Below are 17450 nucleotides of genomic sequence, written 5' to 3'. Positions count from 1 at the left end.
TGTGGGCTTGGGGAATGACGAGCTTCCTACCTTAATAAGCAGCAGAAAGAGTTTTTCTCTTCTGCTGTCTTCTCCCCTCCCCCAGCCCACTAGTGTGTCAAAACCTTGAGTTTTGTGTAAAGTTGTTAAATAAGCTTCTAGGCAAAATAAAAGATCAAAAGGGGTCTAATTAGCTGCAGTCTGCTTAGGAATTGTGGATGTTCACCTAGTTTTATAAATTGACACTTTTAACATTAAAACTCAAAGCAAAAATGATGTAATTATTCCCCTTTTTTTGAAGCTTAGGTTTAATGTCTTTGTTGAAAATTGGGTACTTCTATGGCATCTCAAGATGCTTTATTCTATCAAATCTAGAGCAAGTCATTTTTCATTTTGGATTGTAATGTGGTATAAATGATAAGGGCCTGATTCAGAAAGCTTTTTTTTTTCCTCCCCACTGGCAGCCTGATGAGAAAGCCTCATAGTCACATCACAGTAACCCTGAAGATAATCTATGGTTTGAGTTTTTGTGAAACTGCTCACTTTAATGCGAGGAAAAGAGTGAGATTTTGAGCTCTTAGGGTGCCCAAACCTAGCTTGTCATCACAAGATTTTTACCTCTTTTTATTTATATATATATATATTTTTTTTATTTTTTACCAGGCATAATATGCCAAGGCAAAAGCAAATTTCTGCTAGGACATTTCTGTGCTCCTTTCACTGCTCTGGGAGTACTTACATTAAATTTAAATTTCAGAGAAGGCAGCAGGTAGTTGAATGGAGAACTTCTGATGCTTAAAGCAAAGGAGGAGAGACAGACATATGGACGAGTTTTTGCTATAAATTTTTCCGTTTTGTTCTGATAAGACTTGATCATGTGTCTTGTTTCCCAGTCTCCGATCATTTGGGTGTACCGTTTATGATTAATTTTCACGTGTTAAATCTTGCTAAGTTTGACCTCATTGACCTAGAGTAGTGTGGACGGATGAGGGGAGGGTCATCATGAAGTCATGTGTTAGGGCTAGAAGGATTATGAAAATTATTTATACTGTGGCAGGAGATGCAGACTCCGTTTAGATCCGGGGTTTGATGGTGCTGGCATTTTAGTAATACATAGGAAGTCCTGGTGCCTGCCCTAAAGACCTTACCACCCATAGAGACAAATGGCAAATGCAGGTTTGTTTGAGGGTGACTGCTGAAAAGGGTCAGTCCTTCAGTGAACTTCAGACTTTTTTGGATGTTTATCTAAAATTACATGCAAATGGAGGTGGGTTTCTTTGATCTGGGATTCTCATGAGAACTGTCTTATGTAATTTCAACTGCTCCCTGGCTTGTGTCAGAAATACTGTGAGTGGGGTCTCCCCTGGGATTTGGCACAGCCCAGGTTTTAGCTGGGTTGGAAGAGAAGTGGGGCAAGATTTATGCAGCAGAACAGGGCTTGCAGAAAAGAAATTTTTATTGGCATCTTTTATATTGTCCTAATTCAAAAGTTTCAATTCTTGATGATCATGCTAGGCACAGGTTCAAGGTTTCATTTGCACTTGGCTCAGCTCAAATGCTGGAGGAAGCTTCCATGCTGGGAGACGGATCTTTTTCCTTCAAAACCATAATTTCTCGTTAGACGGTAGGATTTGGATTAGAGCTTTCTTTAAGAATCCAGTGGGGATTGATTGAATTTTTCTGACTCTGCTTCTCTGATCCAGTGTAGTGATTAGAGGAGAGCTTTTCAGGTGTCCCTGGGAGAGCGAGAGGTCTGGCTACTTGGTTCTGTGGGATTTTCAGTAATTAGAGCTGACTGAATTAAATGCCTGGTACATCCGTATATTATTGATTCATTATAAAGTGTTTATTGAGAGAATGGGTGTTCATTCTTTGTTACTCCTCGATTGTTTTATTACCTTACTAGTAAACAGACATTGCTTTCCACCTCCGTGACAGCAGCTTTGTGGAAAGGGTTCAGTTGTTCTTTTCTTGTGCATGCTCTATGTGGACTTTGCTGCCATACGGAGTATGTTGGTCCAAGCCTTTTCCCATTTGCCATGTAGCAAGATGCCCATTGGCTTCAGTGGGAAGAGATGGAGCCCAAAAGCAGCTCTGGAAGCTGTTGCAGTTTGATGCAACGAGTGGCTCAGGCGATTTAGTGGCTGATGCAACATAAGGCTGCTTTTGTTAAGGAATTAGCGAAGGAGAGTTTTGGTCCCTCTGTCCCACCCAGAGTAAGAGGAGACTCACGTGCTCTTTGGCTCTACGTCGGGTCGAGGACTTGACCTCTGGTGAACAGACTGACGTTGTAGAGCTGCTCTGTGATGTTGACCGTGCTGCGGAGAGGGCTTATGTTGTATGGAGCATCACTCCTGGGAAGCTGAGCTTGGACAGCACAGACCAGCTTCCATCTGGCTCTCATATTGCTATAATGGTCATTAAATAACGCTTTAATGTTTTACAGCTCAATGTTTTCATTTAAATATTAAACAAAGATTTTTCCTTTAAGGGAATTTAGCTTAATCATCTGGCTGCATGGCTGACTTGAGTAGGAGAACGAAAGTCTGCAGAGTTCCCAAAACGCACCAGAGAATGAAGTCCTTACGATTTAGTAAACTGTACAAGATGAAGGATTTGGACTAATCAATTTGTGATCTGTAACTGAGGGGGACAAATGTGTGCACATGTTAGAGGAAAGAAACTGACACTTCCATCAGATACACAGCTGCTATTTAAAGTGAAATTAATATGCTCCTTGATTTTTGCTTAGTCTTTCCTAGGTTTTGCTTGTGCCAACCTGCATGTTCTAAGTACTTCATTTAGAAACATGTGAATTTTGCCTTTGTTCTTGCTCCTCAGGAACATGCAAGTCTTGTAAATTCAAACTATATTTTAATTCTTTAGAAAGTCACCTGTGAATTGGCAGAGGCACCATATGGCTGCCCATCAAATCCAGTAAATTGCCTGTAGCTAATGCGTGGTGCTTCAGTGCAAGTCCAAAAATTCCCAGTGTACCTCACCAGTTAGGTAATAAAGGGAGAAAATCTTATCCGAACATAGCATCCATACCCCCACACTAAGGAGTTGGATAAAAGGGGTTATTATATGTATTATTATTAGATTTTGACTACCTAAAAAATAGTGGGTTAATCATGTAATTATATAATTTATGATTACCTAAAAATGCTCCCCTTAAAATGCTAGCTGCAGATTTGATTCTTTCCTCTGCAGAAGTGAGTTCTCAGCTGCTCAGTGTGATTTGTTAAATTTGTTGCAACTGAGCTGTAATCATCACTAATTTTACAGAATGCATCCAGAAACAAGGATAATATTTCTTTTCCACTGAACCAAGCAGTCAAGTGTGTTCGTGTCTCCTTCTGGAGAAGTCTGTGAGGGCCTAGTCCTAAAACTCACTTTCAACATTTTTACTTCTTGAAAGTTTATTTGGAGTTTTCAAAGATAGAAAATCCTCTTGAGAGCCACTCATCAGCATACAGAGAACTGAAATCTGTGAAATAATTAACTTCTGTAATTTTTTGGCATTTATAAACCTCATCCAAATGATGGTCGTTTTGGTTTTAGAAGTGTGTATCAGAGTACTGGCTTTTTGTTTCCTTTTGACTGACAAATATTGGAATCAGACAAGATACTTCCCTCGGATTACAGCTGGACAAGGCTTATAGTAATATCTTTTATTAGACAAACTGGTATAGCTGGAAAACTTAGGCAAACTTTGAGGCATGTGAGCTGCTCTTTAAGTCTGAAAAAGAAGCAGCATCTTTCAACACTAAGCACATACTGAGTGAACAGTTGCTCAGGGTTTGGTTAGGTATGTGCCAATTAGACCACCTCTGGAAAAGTGGTAGTGGGTACCTGTATCTCTAGGTTGTAACAACTACAACAAAATATTTCTAGATTATTTGTAAGCATCGTTTAAGACATAGATGAAGGGTGACAGATTTTTGCAAGGAAGAGTCTTTGTGTCATAGGAGTGGGAAAGCTTTGTTTCTCCGGAATTGAACTAGTGGCAACATATGAACATGAAAGCTCCTACTTTATGCATAGGAATATATTTCCTCCAGAAATGATTCAAGTGTGCTTCAACTTTTCTTCCTTTTCAATCTCTGCAGGCTCTTGCGGGAAACTCAGAAAATGGCTTTCACATTGACAGCCTTTCCTGCTCTGACATGGGCAGAGTAATCTTCAACGTGGAAGCTGAAACCCTGTCCCTGGGGTAGCGAGTCCATGGAGAAGGTCACATGTGACTGACAACGCTGAGCTAGTGAGATCTGCTGTTCTAGTTTTGTCAATGATTACCCTGGCCTGACAAAGGTTCTACCATAAGCATTGTGGTAACTTCTTAAAGTTGATTGGGAGCTATTAAAGAGTGATAAAAATCAGATATTTCTGACCATGGTGATCAAAGGAGGAATTCAGTGATACTACAATAGGTGCTCAGAGTTCTCTGGGCATTGCCATCGGTATTGTTTAATGACCCAAGTGCTATAGCTATGTTGGGTAAATAGCTTTGGCAGGTATATAGAAAAGAAGTTCTTGGGAGACAGGGGTTTTGGAGTGACAGCATAACTCACTTGCCTACAATCCACTTTCCTTGAACACTGGCGGTTGTCATATTGTGCCTATCAGCCAACAGACTGACCCTACTTCCAGAATCCTGATTTGTTTAGAAACCTGCATATTTCCTCTCTTGGATTTCAGCATGTTACTTGTGGTCTAAAGGCAACAGTTCCACCAGCTGAGCTGCTGAAGGTTTCTTTCTGGCTGAAGTTACAGGACACGTGTTAAAAGCTGGCATCAAGTGAACGCTACCTAATAGGGTTCTGTAATTTTCCTCCTCCTTTAAGAATAAGGGTAAATGAATGCTCCTGCCCGACCTATATGAATACGCTATTTTGGAAAACAAGTCCTCCACTCTACCACGCTGAAAGATTTAGCAGCCTGTGCTAAGAAGCCAGGAGGCTCGGGGCATGGAAAGCATTATGTCAAGAGCTCGGTGAGCATAGCCACCAAGAGACCTGGCAGCCCAGAACGTTTCTTCCCCCATCGTCTTTCCCCCAGACATGTGGATATCCCCTCCCTGCAGCTGGCTTGGTGTGTGGAGCAGCAGCTGGGGGGAAGTTGGCTCGCTGAATCTTAGGCCTTTCATGCATGAATCCCCAAATTGCCCAAACCCACCACACTTTGGAACTGTGTGAATCTCCTTCTTGTTCCTGCTGACCGACAGCCAGCAGAGTTTCCCAGGCATCGACTACATATGTGTGCAGTAATGAGTCATTTCTTTGGGGCTATTGTTTAAGTCTTCAAACCATGGAAGGAAACCGGGAGCCCGTTTAGATGTCACTAAAGGTCACTGGCTATTTTTATAGATTATATTAAAGAAAACCAAACTACACAAAAAGAATATTCAGGTTGTGAAGTCAGGACTTTGAAAAATATTTTAGCGGCCAAACTATCACAAATCTCTACAGAACATATGCAAACTGTGATTTTTCAGGGGCTCAAAGCTTGGCCAAATATGTGCCACTCTCCTAAATATTGTAAAATATATACTGTGGCACTATTGTGACCTTCCTGCCAAATTTTAAATCAGTGCTCCAAACTCTAGCACTGAGGCTTTTCAACCGAACGCTTGTAAGAAATATCTGTATATATTTTTTAATGTGGAAAAAAAAAGTTTTCCTCTAGTGGATGAATTATTTTAGCTGAAATTTCACCCCAGATTCCAACTGAGGCAGATAATCAGCATGGAAAGTTTTAATTCAAAAGATTAAAGTCTGGCAAAATTCTAAGCAACCGGAGTCTTATTATAGCAAGTTCTGTACAACATAGCCTATCAAAAGGAAATAATTTTTTCTGTCTGTTTTGGTTTTGATGTCATTCCATCAAACACTTAATTGGGAGACACAGCATTAGGTTCAAACTCATTTTGAAGCAATGAGCATTAGTCAGATATAAACAAATGGGCTGGGGGCAAACTACGCAACTGCCAAGTGGTGGGAGAGATTTTAACAAGGGGCCTTGCAAACTGTTTCCCTCAGTGAATGAAATTGCTGCAGAGTAGAAAACAGACCTCAGCCTGGGCTCCCACGGAACAAAGGGATTTTGTACAACAAATGGGAGGCACGAAGGTTGCACAATCTTGAGCAAGGTATGTGATTGCTCAGAAAAGGCAAGTGAGGCTGGGAACGCTCTTAGCATTCAGACCTAGCATTCAAGTGCTCTGGGTAGGAAGGCGGTGGATTTTTGACATTGTAGTGCAGCTGAGTGAGTGGTTGCTTCAACCAAGAGTCTGCCAGCTTGCTCTCTTGGGGAGAGCAGGGTAATACTCCGGTATTTCAGGGGCAATTTATGAGGTTGAATTGGAGGTTATGAGATTAAATTGGCCCCCGTGCAAATGTGGTCGAAAATGCCAATGTGTACATAAAAACTGCGGATATCAAGCTTCTTGAAAAATCAAACTTGCAGTGACCAAACCTCAGACAGCATTAAATAAGGGGTAACCTTTGCTAATTCCCAGTCATTGACTGCAGAGTGTTATAGATAAGGGACTCCAAGCCTGAGAGAGGTGTGACTTATTCAAGGCCATATCTCAAGTCAGAGTACAGCTGAAGTTTCATTCCCAGGTTTGTGGTCTCACCACTGGAACAGGAGGAAATACTAGGAAGATGTTTACTTCTAATCTTTTCCATTGTTCTAGTTGCTGGGGTGCCTGGAGTTTATCTCCAAAGTATTTGGGAGGTGAAATGTGATGATAAAGCTAGAGCTTTGGGTTGTGCATGCTTCGGTTCAGGCTCCTGACATCTTTGAAGGGGCCGAGTTTTACTAACCTGCCTTCTCCTTTGTGTTTTGACAAGGAGAGTAATTTTAAAAAGCCATTTTAATCTCTTATGCTGAGTTCACATCAGCTTTAGTTTAACTCGACACACATTTTAGGGTCTTCAGAAGGAGTTCTACTTTGGTGGAAGTAGATTTTGGTTATTTATTGCTTTTATGAGAATACCACTAACTGGCACCAGAGCCTTGTCGTGATTGGCACATACAGTGGGGAGGCAAGTCCTGCCCTCAGTGGCATAAATTACAGAAAGACACTCAGACCTCAGGTGAGGTTTGGCAAGCACACAGTGTGCCCAGCGTTGTGCAGAAGGGCTGAGTCTTCAGTTCCTGTCCAGTTCCTTAAACAAAAACCTGCACTTCCTCTCCTATATCTCTGGAGCCTCATAAGACCCTTCCTCTTCCCAGTATATCAAGTTGCAGCTGTATCAGGCTGACTAGCAGTGAATTGCCATTCTTGGTTCTGGCCTTGTTTTTCCCAAGCAAAAGGAAGAGGCTGAAAGTTCCGGGTTTCTGCGGTCATAGGCCGACTGTGCTAACAAGCTCATATTTGCCCTGTTGAGAGACATCTGCGTGTGTCTCGGCAGGGGAGAGCATGAATGTGGCTGAGGAGTGCTGGTGTCAGCCTTCCTTCACCTGGCTGATGGGAACAGACAGGGACAAAGGTAAAGCTTGTGGCATGAAAAGGCTGCTTGTTGCAGCGTTTCATGGCCAGTGAGCGTGACCAGCCTTCAGGGCTAATTACCAAAGGAGAGAGAAGTATGTTGTTGTCAGCAGACCTACAGGGTTACTATTTAATGAAGCAGATATGCAGGTAACTTGTTCAATGGCATAAGTGAGTGAGTGACTTGTGTCCACAGGATGTAGGTGTGCATGCCAGGGTGCTTCAGGTGGCTGTCGGCCCTTTGGGTCTCCTCTCCAAGTGCTGTTGAGCACAAATGTCCTTCCCTTAGCAGTGGAGAACTGCACCCCTCTTTCCTCTTCTCCAGGTTTTCTTCTGTCTTCTCAGCTCTCCTTTTCCCTTTTTTCTCTCCCATCTTTTTCCCCTTCTCCTGCCCCAGCACCTCTTGTCTATTCCATCTTGTTCTTTTACAGCTTTTCACTTTTTTTCTTGTCTTCAATTAGTTGTTCTTCAGTTACTGATGCTAAATGGCATTGAATGGTGGTGTCAACACTATTTCATAAGGGCTGCCCCGAGTTCCCTGCTATTGGTCTGTGGAGCATGTGTGAGCTGGGAACAGCCAGCACCTCCTGCCTCGCGCTATCCTGAGTGTGCTTGCGTTAGGATCCCCCACGGATCACAGTTGCTTAGCACATCTGACAAGCGTTACTTGTGTCTTTCTTGAGACTGCCTGTGCAGGCGTACCGGGGATTTGCGAGCCGTGCCAAACCCTGGTGCTGTGCTGCCTGGGTTACTGTGAGTGTGCGGATGCCTCCCATGCGACAGGAATCCCTTTATATTATTGCATAATCACATGCCAAAAGTTACTTGTTGGCTGATCAACTGCCTGTGCTGGTCTCCGTGGGAAAGAAGAGACAAAATGGAGGGTAATGAGTCAAATGGTGATTCTTTGCCCAGAGTGGTGGGTATGAACAGACCTGGTGGCTGTCTCTGACTCATGAACTCCGAATTCATACAACTTACTCCATCAAGAATCACCTCTCTGGCTTCTCCTGGCTTCTGAGGTGGAGGAGCATCTCTGTTATGATTTCTCTCAAAGTTTGTTTCACTACAGTCTCTCTTTTGACCTGACAGTAGAAGTACGTTTGACAGAGGATCTTTCTAATGAAAAAGTCAATTAATATATGTATATAAGACAATGTTACAAATGTATTCTGACAGTGTCTTTGTGTATTTACCAGAAATGATCATTTGATTGTCAAAATTTTACCTCTCTGGGCTGATGGAATTTCCATTGTATTGGGAGGAACATCCCGATTTAAGACGTAGTATGACAGCAGGGGTTTTGAAACAGAACAGCCTAGCTGTGTATGGGGATCACAGGACTGCAGCAGCAGTTGCAGGTCAGAAGTGAGACGCATTGGCAGAAATTTTGGGAGAAGATGCACAATGTCTGTTTGACTCAAGCCTGCTATTTCCTTCCTGTGGAGAAGTCCTTTGGATTCTTTTCACAGAAGGTTCACCAGGTTATGATAGTTTGGAAAAACAAACAAACAAACACGTTTAAGTTGTTCCCTGGAATTCATGCTCTGTTTTCTCTGGTGGAGAAAATATTTTTTCTAGGATATTAAGCAAGCAGATATTGGAAAAGAGCCAGTCTTCCCTTTTTTGTCTTCTTTGTCTCTAAATGTTTCACAAACCACCTGATATGAGGCACTGAAGATGTTTTGGTGTACAGTTGTATTCTTGGCCTCAGTTCAGGTCCCAAAATTGACTGCCACCCACAGGAGAATATGGGACTAGGATGTGAGAGTCAAAGCTGTGCTACGGAGCAGATGCTCTGAATCCCAGGCTCTTGTTCTGTGTCTGTGCAGAAAACACAGATTGTTAAAAAGCAACCCGTGATGGCTGCCTCATTTCCAGGTCCCCTCACCAAACCGCTTGTCATGATGCTAGGAAATGCACTTGTTTGTACTTATACTGCTTACTCTTTGCATCTTCTACCAACAGGATCCAGACCAGCTCTCGGACTCTGCAGGCCTGTGCTGTCCACCAAGAAGGGGCATCCAGCTAAATTGGGCATTGGTGACCTTGCAGGGGAAATGGAAGCCCTGGCTGTCACAGCACCAGAGGGAGCAGCAAAGGATGCAACAGCATCACAAGACGAGGTGGAAGCAGTAGAAAAGGCAGAAGCAACAGGGGAGATGGAAATCCCAGAGGGAGCAGGCCCGTGTGGAAAGGCGATCACCCCTGAAAGAGCAGCGGCAGGGCAGGTGGAGGCAGAAGCGGCAATGGTAGTGGTGGAAGTATCAGAAGATCTGGAAGGAGAAAGAGTTGCTGAAGCATTTGCCAGAGCAGCAGAAAGGATAGCAAAATCCGAAGTGGCTAAGGTGCTGCAATCAGCAATAGCTGAGGTAGAGACCCTCACAGCCTCGGGTTGCCTCTGGGGGGAACCAGGATGTGGATGCATGCTCCCCTTTGGTTAGGTTCACAGATACCCAATGGTATGGGAGGCTGCAGCTCTAGAGCTGATGCTAAATCTGGCCTTTCAACCTTGCCCTCTGAATGCCTCAGGTGGATGGGATTATATTCCTGCTTAGCCTGGAGATAGGGGCGAGATCTTTATTTTGGAAAATTTGAAAGCAATCAAAAAAAAAATCCCTGAAATTCCTGTTGGGAGTTTTGTGTTCTTTCCCCATCTGGTTTCCCTCTGTCTTTCTGATGAGTGTTTTCCCCCTCCACCCCCCCCCCCATGATAGCGGGCACTTTATCATGCCTGGTATAGTTAAGGATACAAAGCACTCTCCATTACAGCCCCGCTGGCCACATGCTCATCCTGTTCTAAAGCATTCATATTTGGGGATCAAAAAAGGTCTACGCTTGGTGTTTACTTGGACGAGAATTTTTATTTGACATTTGAGAAATTATGCCTTGTGCTGTTCGTGAGTTTGCTGAGGGTGATAAATGCACTTTTCCCATTTGAAAAACCTGTCTTTTAACATTGACGATGTGGTGACAGATTTTCAGCAGGGCTGGGAGTCAAATTTGCCAGGGCTTAGTGCCCACTCTGAGAGCCAGATTTTCAGATGTGTTAGGCACCCAGCAGCTCCCCATGGGGTGTGAGGCCTTTGGACATATTTGTTCCCATGTGTGGAGCTCATTTGAAAAGCTGACTGCCTGCAGCACCACTGAGTATCCACCTTCTGTGTTCAGGACCGCACACAGGAAAATCTGGATCTCATCTCCCTAGGCTCTGATTCCATTTTGTGTTTGCAGGGTCAGCTTGCCACTATCCCTGTTTCCTGAACCTCAGAGCTGTCCTGAGTACATGTCATTTCTGTAGGATATCTCCTTTTAATATATCCCCCAATTTGGGCAAATAGCTTCACTCAGAAAGGGTGCTTCGATTTGTGTTTAAGTGTGTGTTTAAGCCTTCTGGAGATCAGCTGGATTTAGGCACATACCAAAACAGTTTTTGTAAAGTCAGACTGTGAATAGGGGCCTTTATTTTTAAATATCAGCAGCTTATTTTCCAGTGATTTCATAAAATTGCTCATGTATTTATTCTGTTGACTTTTCAGCTAAAAGAGAAGGAGGAGCGCATGGCTAAAGCCGAGGAACAGCTCTCAACAGGAGGAGAAGGAATGGGTAAAAGATGGTGAGGTAAAATGAAATGAAGGAGAGGTGGCATTCAGGATCATATCTAAAGGGGTGCTTTGTACCCTAACAGTATGTGCCATTGACCGCTCCTGGAGTGCAACAGGACTGCCAATTACATCCCTTTTGTGAGTGCCCATACTGTTAAAAATAAAGATATGTCATATTCCACACACAATAGTGTCAAAAGTCTTTAGAAAGTTGTTGTCTCATGGCTTTATGAAATTACAGCTCCATACCCCCTCCTCTAAGATGAGGGAGAGCAAAAGTTGATGAGCAAGAGTTGATCTTGGGAAACGTGTTGCTGGCCTGAAGTGATATCAAAAGAAGTACTCCAAACATGGATTCAAGCCTTCATGCCCATAGTCTGTGAGGTGGTTGATGGGAGCTCAGCTAATGTGAGTTAGTTTCACATCCAAATGGAGCAGGTATATTTGCTGGTGGTCTATCCAGCTTGCTCCAGTTCTGAAACAAGTTTCTCATGTAGATGGAGTGGTAGGTGTTGTCATATTTTCTCTAATTCTGGTTACTCATCTGGAGAAGGGAATGGAAAAGGTCTCTCCCTCCAGATGGTAATGATGAGATGTGAGGCAGAAAAAATCCACAAGAAAGTCAAGAAATAGGAAACAACATCTTCAAAATGGTGGCAGACTTGTGAAAGCAAATGTGTCCCCAAGCAGTGCAGATTGATCCTGAAATCAGGCTTCTGCTATCTGAGAGAAAAAACATGAAGTTTGTTGGAAGATTATTTTCTCAGCCTGTAGGAATAGGTGGATCTGTAGTGTAGGAAGAGTTGGATGATGGGGGAGTCACCATAGGAAGCAAATGGTAATTAAGTGTTAGAGAGAGTATGGGATTAGAACAAAGCCAGTCTTCATGTGTGCCTCCCAGATTTTCCTGTGAAGGATGATCACAACTTAGAAGCGCCTGATGCCCTCAGTAAATGACTGCTTCATGAATTCCTTCCAAATGCTTCTGGTTTGCAGCTTCAGACTTGCATTTAGCAGCCTGGGGGGAGAGAGGGTCAAATCAGTAGTTGGACAGAAAAATTTTGAGCCAAACTCAGGTGATACTGTGAGTGCCTCTCTGATTTGTTGCTACACTCCAGGTGGGGTATGACTTCAGTCAATGTCACCAGGTACTCCAGGTGAAAACTTAGCTTCCTGACCACAGATGGTTGTGAAAGGAGCCATAGCACTTTTGCTAAGAGATTGCAGCCCTGGATTCTGCCCCGAGATCCGTGTGAATAGTGACAACCCAGTTCCCTAAACTCCTCTGTAGCTGCAGCTGGATATGATATTCTCCATCTACCTCACATCCTGCTTACTGCTTCCAGTGGAGCTTCTGTCAGAAGCTGAACAGCTGTTCCGGTGCACCCCAGAAGTGGTCGCGTGTTGGTAGCGGATACAGCATCGTACGGAGCTGTTCTGTACGTGATGGGTGCGTTGGAAAAGACCCGCTGATAGAACCGGAAGGCATCAGGGCTCTGCTGCTACCCTGTGCTGAGGTGGCTGGCGATGAAGATCTGCCTCTGCATCTCTCTGTTGGGATTCATGCCCTTGTATCACCACGAAGCCAAGGGGCTTCAGTGCCAGGCTTGGATGTGTGTCGGCACCTCTGCAACGACCAGCCACGTGCTCTGCACGGCACTGGGGCACACTTCCCCTGGCTCCTCTCTCCGTGTAGTGACAGGCTGGGGTGGAGAGAGGAGGGTAGAACAGCAGCGTCTGATTAAAACTCAGCCCCCCTGGCTCTAGATCTGAGGAGACAGAGCCCGCCCTCCCCTCCCTTACAATAATTTTATTTTATTACAAAAAGAGCCCATATTAAAAAAGCTCATGATTATGTTTTCTGTTCACCAAGACTTTTCCTGTATTCGACCTTTGGATAACCTCCAAGGCTTGCAAACATTTGAAAGGAGTAAAGGAGCTCGTTTTATTGCAGGGCCTCAGCATACATTCTTTCCAGCCTATCTTTAACATCAGTTGACAAGAATTATATAATTGCAGTCTGTGATCCCTTTAAGGCTAAAACGTATTCGTTTTCCCTCAAAGAACACTTCAGGTTTCAGAGTTAAATGTATACATTTTTTTTCCATCTGGGTTCTTCTGTAAAAAAGCCGTTTTCTCTTAAACTGGCAAGTCTCATTCTATAAAGTTGTATGGATTTATTTTTTACTGCGGTTTTAAGCTCACATGTTAACAAGTAGAAGAAATAGCCTCCAAATCCCAACCTGTGTTTCCCATTCCATTGGAAAATTAGTGGGTTACAGAGAACACGCAGGGGGAATTATACTCCTTAGGTGGAATCAAATAAAATTTCAACATACTGATTTAATCAAATTAGTGTCTAATGCTAATTGATAGGCAGTCTTGAGATGGACAGGTAGCTGGATTGGATTTGATACTGCATTTCAGAGGCATGACGTAATATGCTGGGTCAGGAAGGAATTTCTGCTTTCCTATCAGAATGGCATCTGCCGCCATGCTTTAGGAAGCCATGGAGATCAGATACTTGGGTAGGAGCTGGGGAAGTATGCCAAAAAAGAGGTCCAAAGATATTACCTGGAATTTAAAAAATGAATTAGCTGGAGCCGCAGTGACTTTTTTTTTTTTTTTTTTTTTTGCATGTGTTCCCCACAGTTCAGGTTTTCTCTGGCATTCGTGCTCCCGGAGAGTAAAAAAGCACATACACATGTGAGTATTTCTGGAACCTCTTCGTGCCAGTTGTGTCCGCGTGTCTGGGCCAGCAGTGCTTGCATCTGCTACTGCAGAGGAACGGAAGTGATGCCGCAGCGGTGCTCTGATGAGCCCGTTTGCAGTGTTTAAGCAGAATCGAGCCTAGAAGTTTAAAGACGCTACCAAAAACCCACCCCTCTGAATATTTCCAAACAATTAAAAATGGAGGGAACGGCAATCTGGTCATGGGTATTTACATGCAGGAAGGGAAGTTCAGTTCGTCTGGTACATTAGCTAATAGGAATGATTTAGCTGGTTGAAGCTGGAGACAAGACTGGGCTCAATGGGCCAATTGTCTGCTCTGGTACAGCAAAGGGGGCTCCGAGGGGTCAAATGTGGGTTGAGCGGGGCTGAAATCAAGAGGTTTCAGTGCTGCTCCATTTTGCCAGGGACTTACCCCAGACCTCATTTTTCCTACCTGTCAGAGGAGGACAGTGGCAGCAAAGGTGGCTTACTTCATGTTCTTATATCTGAGCACTTTAGGAAGTACAAACTTTCATTCCAAATAGCGTTTGCCAGTAAAAAAATGGTTCCCTTCTTCAAATATTTAGTTAATCTAACACTGATTGCCCCCATTCCCTAAGGGGAGGAGGGGGCAGGGGCAGCATTCCTGGTTTTATAGAGGGGCAGGTTTGAAAGGGCTGTAAACGTATGTCGTGGGGGTTGGTTACCATAACCTACGAGAGAGGAGTTAGTAACAGAATCCTTTTAATGAACTACAAGTCCACAGTTTATAAACTTGGACACAGATTACGGTCCTGCCTACTGTATAAAAATAACCACATTTGGATGCCTTTGTGTCTAAAGGATCTTAAAACCTGTTAAGTTTTCCCTGCCTGTTTTTCTAACATAGGCAGGACCGTAGTGTGATACCCTGTGTTACACTGAAACGAAAATCTCGGGTCTGTTAAGCTGTTCCCTGCTTTGGTAGCCTCTCTGTATCAGGATTCACATTCTTGTTTCCGTTTCAAACAGGAGACTAGTTTACAAGGCAGGTTCCTCCTTGGAGATCACAAGAGGCTTTCTTTCCCCTTTCTTTTTCTGAGAGGAAGGATTAGGTCACCAGTAATACCGTTTGCTTTTTATTTTTTCTCCTTTGGCTAATCTGCTCTCCAAGATGTCCATGTTACAAGAGAAATAAAAGGCTTTAAGCGAGCGCAGGATTTTTTTTTTTTTTCCCCTCACCTCAGCACTCCATCGGAGAAGGGTGATTTACAGAAATCACCACATGGAAAAGCCTTAAAACGGAATTTGAGATGCTTATAAGACAAAGCAGAAAGATAGCAGAGTGTTCAGGTGCCATCTCCTTACCTCGTGGGGTTGTACTCTGTCTGCTTTTAAGGAATTGGGTAGATGGTGATTACAAATATGTCTGCAGTATATCCGGGTGTATTGTGCTGGAAGTTACGGCTTTGTGTAGATAGCTTGTGTAGTCGCTCACCTGCAATCAGGAGGCTTATTGTTATTTGAAGACATTTATTTTCTATTATCCTTGTGCATTTTACATGATGCAAGCATTAATGGTACCATAGCAATTTTTTAAGATGTGCTCTTTGACTCTGGCACCCTTCCCGGTAATGGCATGCAGCACGCTGTACATCGGTTGGCTTCACCCAAGATGAGGATGCATTTTAATGCTGATTCTCATATGCAAAAGTTTTGGGACTCTCTGAGCACAGTGATACTGGAATGCTGAACACGAACAGGTTGTTGCTTTAACAAAATCTGTATTATTCTTGTTCAAGTAGTTAGTACTGGTACCAGTCTGTGGTAAGGCATAAGCCCTTTGCAGCAATAAATAGGAATCTGCATTGAGTAGTCTGTACCAAGCATAGGTACAGCTTGTTCGTACTGGTCACGTTACATTTGGCAAGCTATGTTTAAAGGGCCAGGTCCTACTTGATCTCAATCAGCACAGCTCTGTGCCAGGGCCCACCAACTAAAGTTCTGGCTCTCAGATGTTTTCAGCTATTTTTTCAGTCCTGTCTTTCAAAAGTGTTTTAAAAATACAATTAACTGGACAGTAATACTCAGCAGTTATGTATAAAAAGCCTTTTATCAAAGGATATCAAAGTGCTTTACAAAGCTGGGTAATTCTCACAGTGCCCTTTTTTGCAGGTTGGGATGCTGGCATGCAGAGACAGTAAGTGGTTTATCTGAGTAACAGAGTCGGTAGCAGAGGTAGTAATTAAAACTCTGGTCTCATGACACCCAACTCTGTACTGTAACCACTAGACAAACTGCCTCCCGGAACTATATCTCATCTCTATCTCCCTACATATGCACAATAAAGCCTTTGTAGTATATGCTGTACACTTGCTATTGATAGTTGTATCAACTGAAAGATAATGCTTGCTGTTCTAACTGTCTGCAAGTGTGCTCCATACAACCTCAATTATCTAAACATAATGGGGAGCGCTGGAGAATTTTGGATAATCGAGGTTTCAAATAACTGGGAGAGTTTTCAGCGTAATTAACAGACAGAGTGGGACATAGCATGTTTGGAGAGCAGGCAGGTTTGGATAATTAACGTTGAACTGTGCAGTCTGTAAATAACCAACATGCTAAAGTTTGGGCTATGCGTTTTTGGTTTTTGTTTTTTCTTGGAAGAGCTGTGTTTCTTCTTTGCTTTGTTTCAGAGGATAAAAAAAACAAACGGACAAATCCATTTCAACAACGTTTCATGTTGCTGGTGTCTCTTTAAGATTGGGGAAGACCAATAGCAATCCTCTTGCTTAATGGAAAACCTCTTGCATACGTGGGCAGTTTAAAAATACAGATCAACAAGCGTTGCGCAGCCTGGACCGTGGCTGGGTGTAGGCTATGTGGGTGGTTCTGAATGTCTGCAGAGAAGTAGGACCAGAGATCATCCGAAAAATAATTTCCCCTGCATATGCTGTAAGCTCTAGGAGTTGAAGTATGACCCAGCTGTTAACGGACTCCATACAGGCAAACAGATGTACAGTTATTGTAGCGATGCATTCATTTATAAAGATAAAACTCAATCCACAGGACCTGCTAACTGCTCACGCTCTTATTTCTTTACACTGAATGCTGACTACCTTTCGACTGAGATCTTTACTAGTACGACTTAAAATATATTTCACTGTGCCATTTAGGCGAGCTTCACTTCACCGCCTACTATCTGTGCAAGCTAATCTGTTTGTAAAGCAATGGAGTAAAAAGATGGGATAAAGTTTGCAAAGTATAGCACAAAGTTACTGATTTTGTTCAGCTTTTGTCACGCAGCACGCTCTCCCCACAACTTGCTTTTTAACGTGAATGCTGTTTTCTGCCTCGCACTAGACACAGAAATTAAGAGCAGCCCTTACTCTTGAAGCTCTTATAGACCAACAGATGGATGCAGGTAAGGCCGAAAGACCTTCAGGAAGGGATTAACTTAGTTTGTTTTTATTAAATGTAGTGTTAAGAGTGAGGATGGCTATTCAGCATTGACCAGCCTGGGAGTTCATCCTGAAGCATTAATTCGTCCCGAGACCGTGGCAGTTACATGGCCCCCATCAGAGAAACACACACACACGCGTCCTGATTAGTACCAAAAACAGAGTTTGGTTTATTTTTCTCGCTATTACCTGAGCGGCAGGATTCATCGACATCTG

The 17450-nt window shown here is 43.2% G+C and overlaps 1 protein-coding gene across 2 annotated transcripts in view; it reads left to right on the top strand.

Moving 5' to 3' along the window:
• Window positions 1–11127, top strand: part of LOC112970750 (translation initiation factor IF-2-like) — a 36957-nt gene extending 25830 nt beyond the window's left edge. The window contains exons 1-3 of one of the 2 annotated variants that reach the window (XM_026075482.1): window positions 4157–4243; window positions 9446–9849; window positions 11017–11127. In XM_026075482.1, the coding sequence (XP_025931267.1) occupies window positions 9538–9849; window positions 11017–11097 (393 nt within the window). In that variant the 5' untranslated portion in view covers window positions 4157–4243; window positions 9446–9537 and the 3' untranslated portion in view covers window positions 11098–11127. Of the gene's footprint in view, window positions 1–4156; window positions 4244–9445; window positions 9850–11016 lie in introns of those variants that run through there. The other variant, XR_003255157.1, reaches the window with a different exon arrangement.
• The last annotated feature ends 6323 nt before the right edge of the window (window positions 11128–17450 follow it).

Source organism: Apteryx rowi, unplaced genomic scaffold (assembly GCF_003343035.1).
Source record: "Apteryx rowi isolate R43461 unplaced genomic scaffold, aptRow1 scaffold_405, whole genome shotgun sequence".
Taxonomy (NCBI): Eukaryota; Metazoa; Chordata; class Aves; order Apterygiformes; family Apterygidae; genus Apteryx; species Apteryx rowi.
The sequence above is the reverse complement of the archived record's forward strand: the minus strand, read 5'-3'. Positions and strand labels throughout refer to the sequence as shown.